Source organism: Taudactylus pleione, unplaced genomic scaffold, assembly GCF_031769625.1.
Source record: "Taudactylus pleione unplaced genomic scaffold, aTauple2 ptg000026l, whole genome shotgun sequence".
NCBI lineage: Eukaryota > Metazoa > Chordata > Amphibia > Anura > Myobatrachidae > Taudactylus > Taudactylus pleione.
This window is the reverse complement of record NW_028284428.1, coordinates 10,263,678-10,275,769: the sequence shown is the minus strand read 5'-3', so window position 1 is coordinate 10,275,769 and position 12,092 is coordinate 10,263,678. Positions and strand designations below refer to the sequence as shown.

The window sequence follows — 12,092 nt, the reverse complement described above, 5'->3', positions numbered from 1 at the left end:
TTAGGGCACATATTGTGCCCCTAAAGCTGCTCCTGACCCTCCGCTTATCAAGTCGAAGTGGGAAGCAATAACGCAGGGATGTATTAACATCTTGGCTGCCAGAGTGGGGAAGGGAGGCAATCTCTGCAAGTGCTGATGAGCTACCTTATGCCTCCTGTCCTGGCCCCAATGCACATGCGGGAGATCTTGCAAAAATAGAGAAATGTCATTTGTCAAGGAGTCAGGACGAACGGCGCATATGTCTTGACCACTGGGTAGCTTCGGAGTCCGGCACTGCTGGATACAGTTCCCATACCAGCAGGAATTCCTCCCGATACGTGAAAAAAAATGATGTCCCAAAAGTGACAAAAATAAGAGCTGATGGAATAACATCTCCAATGCAACAGTATGGCTATGGCGGTATGTGCAGAAATCGCAGAGAAAAGTGATTTTCTCAACAGTAACTGATGTCATACATCTTGAAGAACAATACAAGTGTGCTAGAGCAAACGCATATGACACTTATCTACTGATGATACATCTCCCTCATGGTCTATGCCAGTGGTGGAAAACTAGAGTAATGTTCATCTGTAGTGTTCTACCTGGTGATTCACAGTGAGTTCAGTGCATTCACATGGTCTATGATGCAAATTAGTCCAATTATGGTGATATATTTGTTATCAGCCTGCCTAACAGTAATAGGATAGGATACTTCTCATTGGTGCTCTCATAATGGGGTCTATTCATCATCACTTAATTTTTACAAAAGCAAGTGAAAATGAACATTTTCCCCTTCAATTGTAAAAATTAAGTTATCGGGCCATTCATCACGGAGGTAAAGCAGGGGATATCACAGATATCTCCTGCTCACCTTCCCCTGTCAGAATGGCTCGCTGTCCCCATACACTGGTATGGGGACAGAATTCATCAAGCTCCGAAAATATAATATTTTTGTAATATAATTGCGGGAGCACTCTCCATCTTCAGATGGCGAATGCTCCCGATGCCCGCTCCTTCCCTATGGGAAGAAGTCCCGGGTCGTGAAGAGGGATCCTTTCGGATCCCTCCGCCCCTGTCTGGCTCTTTCCGCCGGGGTTCTTGTGCGTATGCGCGACCTGTAGGTCGCGCATGCGCACTTCCGTCACTGCTCTGAAAAGGAGCAGTGAAGCCGCTCGCGGGGGCAGCTGATTTTGCATCAGCTGTCACTGAGCCGCAGCAATGATGAATTGCTCCGGTATCCGCAGTGAGTTAGAATGTTAATTATCGGTGTCCGACCCCGATAATTAACACCATGGATAGGCCACAATGTGAGGTGATGCTTCTCTACAATAGTTATGTATGGCTACCTTATGGTTCCATGGACTACTTGTGCGGCCCATGAATAATAAATAATAAAAATCATTAATTTTTATGGTAGTAATTATTTTATGGCAAATTATTTTCAAAGTTATAAATATAGTGGGGCTTATGTATAGGTTGCGAGCTCCAGCCGCTGCGGGAACTCCTGAGAGTCGTCCCGTATTTCTAAAATGGCAATCATTTTAAAGGCAAAACCACCTCGCAGGAGTTCCAGCAGAGGCTGCAGCTCGCAACCTATTCCATATACTTGCAAGCATGAATTTTCCCAGAAGACACAGGAATTCAATACAAAACAGTTGATGATTTTCAAAGCAAATCGACCAAAGCAATCAGGACACTGAACTCATATATAAAAGTAGTATGATTTCTTGTTTCTTATCTAAACCGCTTTCACACTAACCTGTTCCCGCCTTGGTTACAGGAGCTGATGGAGGAGGCGGCTTCTTAGGTCTCTGTGAAATAACATAAAACATTTTAAGACAGATATATAAGAAATATAATCAATGCAACTGTGATCAGTTTGGCCTGGAAAAGTGTCTAATTGTGGTGAAAAAACTTTTAAGACAAACCAAATATCTCTGAAGGTGAATGCAATGAAAAGGTTTGATTCTTTTGTAACCACACCCATCTTAAACAGAGATTTATTGCCTACAAATTCCACACTCCCCCCTGAGGTGAAATAAGCATATTGGTTGATCCATAAGCATTGGTGGTAATGTCTTCTCTTACCCAGTTGTCATCAAGAACAGAATTACCAGGTACTTAGACTTTCAGTTCCACTAATGAAAATTAGATTATATTTATATATTTTCTATACATTAAAGATACTTTCAATAAAGCATTAGTATTAATAATTATTTTTCATCTGCTAGCGCTATCCTGACATGGCCGCAAAACGCCCAAAGGTGGGGGTTACCACTGGCAACAGCTATGTTATTATAGGCAATAGGGCTTCAATAAATCTGCCCCACTGCGCTAATGCTTTGATAGCGTCACAAACTGGGAGATATTTAAAACAGTTGTTATGTAAAGCAGGGAAAACAAGGCATTTTGAATTGTTATCTAAAATGTAAAATGCTATTTTTGTCTGGGACCAGGCTTCAGTCCCATGAAAAAGTATATCGGTCACTAATGACCTAGAACAGTGTTTCTGAATCGGTTTCATGCGTACCACCGAAGGTACAATTAGGAAGGCTAAGTGGTACTCGAGCCGAACTACAGCCTACACCAAAGATAGCCAAGATGTTGACCGAGGTCTACTGCAGTGATATCTGTAGTGGCTTGTCCAGAGCAAATGCATTGAGTGCAGGCCACTGTGTATAAACAGTCCACACCTGGCCCAGTGACAGGGCAGCATCTCCGAGTCCTATTTTTTTTGCAATGTGCCATCTGATGGAAGACCTGGAGTCGGGTGCAGGAGCCGTAGCATGAAGTGGAGCGAGCAATCCAGCAAGCCAGAAGAGCTTCAGATGGAAGGTAAGAGGGGTCTGGAGCGAAAAAGAAGGTGCGGGGCTGACCAGAGGCGCACAAGGGGGGGGGGTTGTCATGATGCTGGAGACAGTCAGGGGGGCATGAGGCTGGGGAGAGACAGGGTTGCAGGAGGCTGTAGAGAAACAGGGGGCTTGAGGCTGGAGACACCGAGGAATAAAACTGGAGAGAGAGAGTGGCTTAAAGCTTGTGAGAAAGTATATTGTGATCTTTAGGAGACTGGCAAAGAGTGTGATTGCTGTCAGTTTCACTTTCCATTAGCTGTAAGGGCCAGCAGTTGGGGTGGAAGGTGGATTTCGGGGGATAGTCTTTTAGCTTGTGGAGGGGGCATGGAGTGGGAGAAGTTTGTGGAGGTTGCAGTGATAAGTATGTTTTGTGGGCAGTGAGAGCTATCTGGAGGGGGCAATATGCTATGTGGAATGAATGTCACAAATGTTTACATGTTTATAAATGCATATTTTCTGCAAAGTGGCACATGACCTATTCCCATAATCGCTAAACGGTACTCGCCAAACAGAGGGTTGAGAACTCATGATCTAGAGATATTTATATAGTAAATGTATTTCAAATTGATGGAACTCCATATAACCAAATTCATAACTAAAGCACTAGTGTCCCAGGAGCCTGTACAAAGGCCCTTTATCACCAGGTAGGACTCTGCAGATGCTTTATAGGGTCATTGATAAAGCAGAGACTGGCCAACATTCCATTCCAGAACGGTTTTATTGACTTTAATATCTATCAGTGATATGCAGTCAGGGTAGGCAGAGCCTCTCCTGTCATACTCCTGAGATTTGATATAAAAATGATTAGAATAACACAAATAAGATATTTATAACTTATAAACATCTTCTTTGTTTATTGTAATAACTTTTATAGTTAACACTCACCAGCTTTGCGGAGCTCTCTGGGACTGCAGGAACATGAGAGATGAGGCAGCAACAGCTCAGCCTCACTTCTATTTATTCAGACACGGCTTGCAGAGCTGGGGGCGGGGCCACACCACGAGCAGTAAACTGCACAGGAAGAGAGCTAATAGAGGCATGCCTTGAGTATGGGGGACGTGCCTTGAGCACTGATGGACTCCTTGGATGTGTCATTCATGTGACCAGGAAGTGCACTGCAGTATTCAGATATCGGAGCTCAGTCAGCAGCAGCAAGAAAAGACACAGTGACGCAGGTAGGAGAATCAATGGACACTGAAGTTTAGTGTAGTGAGGGAAGAGTAACAGTGAGTAGGGGGTGAGACAGGCTCCCAGCACTCAGACCCATCTCCATGTGTACCTCCCCAGCCATTGACCTAACCACACGTCACTGGTATCTATATATATATATATATAAAATCAAATGTCCTGACTGACTGACTCATCAACACCCAGCCCAAGCCCCTGGACCTAGAAACATGAAAATCAGGAAGTAAGTGCTTTCCATGACGTAGGTACCCACTAAGCAGGGATTTTAAAAAAATTTACTCCTAAGGGGGGGAAAAGGGGAAAAAATTTTCTTCGCCCTGTGCAATGTCCTGACTTACTGACTCATTGTGGCTGCAGTGCAGTTCAATATTCAATAGGGGAGCCACACCAACTGTCCTCCCAACTGCTGCCAAACATCACTGGTAGTTGATGTGGTCCCCCTATTTGAATATTGTACTGTGCTGCAGTACCACCTCTGGTGCCACCATTAGCTGTATGATCCGGACGTGGCTGATGAGGCAGATAGCACTGTAAAATATGTTTTCATGGATTCCTCAATAGCTCTTAAGCCACAGGAGAGGGAGGGTAATGTGTTAGTGCAGGTGTGTGGGAAGGAATGTGTTACTACAGAGGTGAGAAAAGAAAATGTGTTACTAAATATATGAGTGAGGAAAATGTGTTACAACAGCAGTGAGAGGGGTATGTGTTACTATAGAGGTGAGGGAGGGGAATGTGTTACTACACAGGTGAGGGAGGGAAATGTGTTACTACAGGGGTAAGGGGGTAATGTGTTACTACAGAGGTGAGGCAAGGGAATGTATTACTCCAGAGGCGAGGGAGGGTAATGTGTAACTCCAGAGGAGAGTGAGGAGAATAAGTTACTACAGGGGTGAGTGAGGGTAATGTGTTACTACAGGTGTGAGTGAGGGCTTGTATTTCTACATAGGTGAGGGAGGGGAATGTCGAATGTGTTACAACGCAGGCGAGGGAGGGAAATGTGTTACTACAGAGGTGAGGGAGTGTAATACGTTAGTACACATGTAAGGTAGGGTAATAACTTACTGCAGTAGTGAGGGAAGGGAGACATTACTCCAGAGGTGAGGGAGGGGAATGTGTTACTCCAGAGGTGAGTTACTACAGGGTTGAGTGAGAGTAAAATTTTACTACAGGTGTGAGGGAGGGATTGTATTTGTGAGGGAGGGGAATGTTGAATGCGTTACAACACGGGCGAGGGAGGGAAATGTGTTACTACAGAGGTGAGGGAGTGGAATGTGTCAGTAGACAGGTGAGGGAGGGTAATGTCTTACTATAGCAGTGCGGGAGGGGATGCATTACTACAAAGGTGAAGGATTAATGTGCTACTGGAGTGGTGAGATGTAAATGGAAACAGTCAATATCTAAGGTCTACCCAGGTGAAACCTGGTACATCAGCTAGTACAATATATATTCTGCCGACTCACACTCAGTTCACGTTATCATTTTCTCCAATGTAACCATTTCACAATTTATTATGTTTATTCTCCAGGGCATTACTGCAGAGCTCTCACCAGAATTAGGGTGTGAATATGTGTTTAATGAAGTCCAGCTTTCTTTACAGTGGACAATGCAGAAGTTATGCATTGTGAATTTGTGACAATGGAGTAAAATGTTACAAGACACACCCTATACAAATCATATATAGAATGTAGGCTCATATTTCCCATAACATCTGTTGCTGATCTCTTGGACAGCAAGGGTAACTGGGCACAGTGCCTTCATAGAACTTATACAGTACACGTTTGGAAAATGAACAGAATAAATGTTTAAAAAATATTTGTTTATATCCAAAACACTTTTAATAAGTAATTTCTATTTGGCATCACTCTTCCTAAAAAATGTTTTGTGATGGACACATTATTCACACAAACATCTATAATACTTAAATAAACATGCTTAATATGATATTTGTACCTCCCAAAAATTTATTTTTTGAAGAAAGAACTTACAGGGCTGAGCAGGTGTTTAATTATTTCTGGAGATTCAAATAGAAAGGATCATGTATATTTATACTGTAGTTTTGTATACAGTATGTACAGATGTGTCCTAATTAATCTTTTCTGCAGTTGACCCAAACAGCCCCACTCGGTGCACCTGGCCCCGTGAGACTGTGCTAGTGCTGGGCGTCTTTTTTCTTTGCCGGAAATATGCGCATTAGGATTCTGTGCTGATTAATTCAATATGTAACATTTGTATATCCTGTCGATCGTGATCGATGCTTTGGCCACCCCTGCTATCAGTAGCGGCTCTAGGCCCGGGCAAGCCGGGCCGTCGCCCGGAGCACCATGGTATCCGGCGGGCGCTGGAAATGCCCACTTTCCCACACGGCACTATAGTGATTATGTAGCTTCAGGGGGAGGGAGCGGAGGAGGGAAGGGACGGTAACACAGGACGGCGCTGGGCGCAGCAAAGCCTAGCGCTGCCCCTGCCTGCTATAATGGATGCTATGTCTGCTCCACACATGAGTCGTGAGTCAAGATTGGCCCACACTACACACCCTGCACCCAATAAATTTACTTATCTTACTTATATTTTTCCAGAGTTATTCTGCATGCGCAGTAGCCTGTGGCACAGCGTCAGAGTCATCAGCGAATGCGCTAGCATTTGCACACGGGCACCCTCCTCAGATAAAATAGTATAAATTTAGAATGTCGACAAGGACATGTCATGTCTGAGGGTTGGTTTAGGCTGGAACAGGCGTTGGAAGTTGAAGAGGAAACTTGGGAGGTGTGAATAAACCTGGGTGGCTTTAGCCAGGACGTTCTCATGTATTGCTATTGTCGAAGCTGAATAATTGGCTGAGACAAGTTCAGTTTAAAAATGAGATCGCAAGACGCCATTTTGCGAATGGCCGCCTAAGCGCCATTTTAGGTAAACTCACATTTTAGTACATGTGGCGATAATACTAATAACACCATGCAATTGCATTTTTCATAATTTCCCATATGCACATTAATACATACAATAGCGCTGTTAACTAGTCGCATATTAGCGAATGCATAGGACTTTGTATGAAACCGCTGTTTTATTAGCTTTATGCGCACGCATCTGCCCCAAGTTAACTAGCGTCCTCATATCAAACCCTGGATACCCACACATTACATATTCACACATAAGGTTCAATGAGCTTTAAAGTGTATGATTTAAGTAGGTTCAGTTAGTTTAAATGCTAAGAAATAAAGATATTTGATAACTAAGGTATTATACATGCTAAACCAGTCATGTTTGGAGTTGTACTGATGCGTACTCTTTTCACAGTATTCCGGTGTTATTGGTGGGGAGATCACATCATGCATTCCCGAGTTATGGATCGCAGAGCCTACAAGCAACAAAATGTATATTTTAGAAACAACTGTTAGGATGCTGACGAAGGCGTGAAGAGGAAGACCCCCAGCTGTTAGAGGCATGGAGAGTCTGTTTGAACCAGCCTGATAAATGTGCTGTAACAGATGCTTCACCCCTGAGAACCAATGATATCAGCAACAGACTTCCCTTTTGTCCTGTTTATTCTGGGGAGGTATAAATATGAGTGCACGAACGCTGATTCTTAGTCTTCATGCTGAATGCTGAATGACGAGGGGTCTCTTGCTGAAGCCTATCTCTGGGTCCGGAAGCGCCTGCATATGTATACTGTACTTGGGTCTGTATAATTTCCTTTTGCGTCTAAATTGTGTCTTGATCAATTGCGTGTAACTGTCTGAACTTTTACCTGAATATCACTTGTGCTTTGGAACCACAGATTCCACGTCTAAGTCTTTATTTATGGTGTGACTGCCTACGCAAATTAGCATCATCCTTAGAAGATATAGGCAGGACATTAGAAGGTATAGGAAGGTGTGTATAGAGGTTTCTGATCCAGTATCGTTAGTTGGGGGCTCGTAGTGAAGTCACTTACCTGCTCACATGGTACATACGGTCATCGATATTTCAGCAAAGGGTGGAGTGGCCACATGCAGGGTTTGCCTGCAACCGCTTTGTGCTGAAAAATCGCTATCCGTCTCCGTGTGAATCAAGGGAGCTGACTAGAATCCAGGGACAAGAGAGGAAAAAGTTTGTTTTCCTCTGTTGATAGAACCTTACATTTAAAGGGGTGTCACAGTACTGAGTAGGTGGCTAAGTCGCAGGTTTGCGCAGAGCAAAGACGCACTTTTGCATACGCAGTTAAAAAGCCATTATACGGTTGTGGGGTAGTCGCATTATTGTGTATGCGGCTGGTCGCACAATAGCATATACGTACTTCCGGTTGTGCTGCCACGTGTTTGAACAAAGCCATTGAGGTTTTCATTTTTTTCTATTACCAATATCTGGGTTAACGTGTATTTTTCTGCGCCGGAAAAAAGTGTGTAACAGTGAATATTTGTTGAACAAAGTTAAGGGTATGATCCTTAAAGGCTAGGTGCAAGGGTTAGTCTAGCCGCTCAGTAAGCAGCTTTACCGTTCTATACACAGTAGCAGGTGTACATGTTGTCTCTGTTGTAGAGAGGTGCGTGAGAGTAGCCGACATACAAACTCTCATAGGTGTGGAAGTTGCCTTACTAAATCTTATCCAGGTGTGGAAGTTGCCTTTTTCAAATCTTATCCAGGTGTGGAAGTTGACTTACTAAATCTTATCCAGGTGTGTGGGCGCCGCCGACTTAAATCGTCCACAGGTAAGTGAAAGTGTCTTGATTGTCTTTCACCGGATTAAATCTTTATTGAAAAGCGTAGGAGTTGTATCAGAATGGGAGCCACGCAAACAGTAGAGATGTTAGGCAATGATGTACTGCTAATGGAGGCGCCGATCGGCTCGGCCCGTCGTGTCATGCATACCAAATACGGTACTTATGCAATAAGGTATTGTGATTTATGGTTTAATATGACGAGAAAGAGTGTTAGACCGTTTCCCAGAATTGGTAGTTTCGATAAAAATGTGTTAGACAATGTCCGGGATCACATCAGTTTGATGCGCTCCCGAGAGAAAAAGGTTATATATTTTGAATGTTTAAAACTGTGGCAGCATGAAGGGGATGCGTGGCTTAACAATGTGCAAACAACGCAAACTAGCGTCACGAGCACATTGTCAGAAAATACATCCGCGACGCTAAATTGCAATACGGGCGAGCCGCAAAATGGCATGCACGTGCGAGAAGGTAGCGTCGTGGAGAGTATTGCCAGCAGTTCACGCTCACCTCCCCCACCTTATGTGGATGGAGGTGCAAGTACAGTAACCAAAAATACCCATAAAAATGTAACAAGCAACTTGTACCCTCTCTTAAGCAATTATAAAGAAAATGTTCATGATGCGGATGATGAGCCTATTGTAATGTCTGCCATTTCCCATGCTGTGCAGATGATAGATGCTGCATCACCACAATCATGAGTGGTGCCGCCATCTCCATCGGTAACAGCAAGGGAAGTGTTAATGCCCTCTGCACCCATAGAGGAAGTTGTTCATACCATACGTAGCAGCAGCAGACTAAAACCCCAGCCAGGTAATCAGGTCAAAGGTAGCAGCGCTACCGGTCTGCATCCTATTCGGACAATAACTGTTCCAAATGGAAATGCAGACGCAAACGGTATAGTGCCCACGAGGGAAGTAGTAATGCATTGTCCTTGGACAAGAGCAGAACTAAATTCCATCATAAATGATTTCCCCGATCCCAAAAAGGAATTAGCCAAATGTCAAAGATTTTTGAGAAATTTGGGTAGTTCACATGAGCCCACTAATAAAGATTGGCGTGTGGTGTTAAGGGCCTGTCTGCCACGCAATACCGACGTGACAAAATTTATCACGGATTGTGTATTGAATGGTGACGTTCCCTTAACAGACCAAGTAAACCAAGGTAACATTTCCCGCATTGTAACTCAATTGGGTATATATTTTCCAGTAGTAGTTAACTGGAACAAAATTTTCACCATTAAACAAAAAGAGAGTGAGACTGCAGAAGATTACTGCGATCGGGCTCTGCAGGCTATCACCCAGTACACTGGGATAGAAGATATTAAAGATAGCACTCACCACAGGGGAATGATAGTTACGGTACTTGTGGACGGTCTGAAAGAGAGTTTAAAAACTCGGGTTCAGACCCCACAGCCTGGCTGGCGGGGACTTACAATAGATACCCTCATAGAAACCGCTATTGAACATGATAAAAACATCTCCAAAAAGAGAGAAGCCCAGAGCGAAAAACTAATGGCTGTCAGTATACAAGCTCTGGAGGGAATGACGGTAACACCACAGCCAACAGACACACTTGCACTTGCACACACACTCACTTCTGAACAAGTATGTGCTCTCACTAACCCCACTCAACAACAAACACAACTCTATCCCACTAACCCGATGCAACCACAGGTCCCAGGCTATCCACCAACCTCTTGTCCCCCACAATACCCTTACCCTCCCTATCCTTACCCATATCCACCACCTTTACCCTCTGCACAAACCTCACAACACCACGTCTTCACCCGAAACACGAACATGTTTTAACTGTAAACAAACAGGACACTTAAGTAGAAACTGTACAGTAAAAGGAGTAGGGATCTCACATCAGGGAAGACCTAGATATCCCCATAAGGGATATGCACAGAGGCCAGCAAATGTTCAGCAGGCACCAGCTCCAATTGTAGCCGTAATTGCTTTATTGGAGAATGGTAGCCAACGCTAGGGGTCAGGTCATATCTGTAGTCTACAGATGGTCAGGTTAACGGGAAGTACTAGGGAAGAACCGGTCATGATGGTTGATGTAGCTGGTACTGAATATCCTTTTCTTGACACAGGGGCGACCAGGTCGGTGATAAAATCTCCCGTTAATTTGCAGGTGACCAACGAGACAGTACCAACAATGGGTGTAACAGGTAAAGTGGAACATTTATCCTTTAACAAAGTCCACAGAGGTTACTATTGGGCATACCAGACATTCTTTTCTCCTGGCTGCTGCGGCTCCTACTAACCTACTGGGCAGAGACTTGTTATGTAAAATGGGATGTGTTATATATTGCACCCCTGATGGTGTATTTTTAGATATCCCAGAGAAAATGGTATACGAGGTGCGGGATATGCTAGACAATCCACAAAGGATAATGTATCACTCTACCGTTTTAAATGAAACTCCATCAAGTAGATGAAATGTTGTCCCTAATTCCAGATTCCCTTTGGACTAAAGATGGACAGGACACTGGATTAATGGCAAACGTAAGCCCAGTAATGGTAAATTTAAAAAGCTAAAGGCAAGCTCCAAAAATTCCCCAGTACCCACTAAAGCAGGAGGTAGAACTAGGGGTTTTTCCAATAATTGAGCGATTATTGCAACAGGGAATTTTAGTTCGTACAGCTAGTGTAGCCAACAGTCCCATCTTTCCAGTGAAGAAGAGTGGTGGGAGGGGTTATAGGCTGGTACAAGACCTTAGAGTTGTTAATAAGGTAGTAGAGAGCCAATTCCCCGTAGTGCCGAATCCAGCTGTCATTTTGATGCAAATCCCACCAAATGCAACCCATTTCACTGTCATTGACCTCTGTTCAGCTTTCTTCTCTGTGCTTCTCCATCCTGACTGTCAGTATCTATTCGCATTTACATACAGAGGTTTACAATACACATGGACACGATTACCCCAAGGTTTCATAGACAGCCCCAGGATCTTCTCCCAGGCATTGCACGACTGTTTACAATCTTTTCAACCTGCCAATGGATCTGTTCTAATTCAATATGTGGACGATTTATTGCTATGTTCTAACTCGTTTATGTCATGTTTGAATGATACTAAACTTTTGTTACTTCATCTCTCACAAACAGGACACAAGGTGGCTAAGGACAAACTACAGCCGTGCCAATCCAGAGTAAAATATTTGGGACACTGTCTAACCCAGGGGTTACGAAACCTTACAACAGATAGAATCCAGGCCATTCAAAACATGACACTGCCGCAGAATCAACAGCAAATTCGTACCTTCTTGGGAATGTGTGGATACTGTAGAATGTGGATACCAGGTTTTTCTATTTTGGCCTTACCTTTACAGGAATTAGTCTCTTCCTCAAAGCCCGATCGTGTCATACACAC

The 12,092-nt window shown here is 43.8% G+C and overlaps 1 protein-coding gene across 2 annotated transcripts in view; it reads right to left on the bottom strand.

Moving 5' to 3' along the window:
* The window catches only part of SH3KBP1 (SH3 domain containing kinase binding protein 1), a 509,392-nt gene that overhangs the window by 63,873 nt on the left and 433,427 nt on the right, over positions 1 to 12,092 (bottom strand). For both annotated transcript variants that reach the window (XM_088451614.1, XM_088451615.1), the window contains one exon: positions 1,739 to 1,790. In XM_088451614.1, coding sequence (XP_088307740.1) covers positions 1,739 to 1,790 — 52 coding nt within the window. The remainder of the gene's footprint in view (positions 1 to 1,738; positions 1,791 to 12,092) is intronic.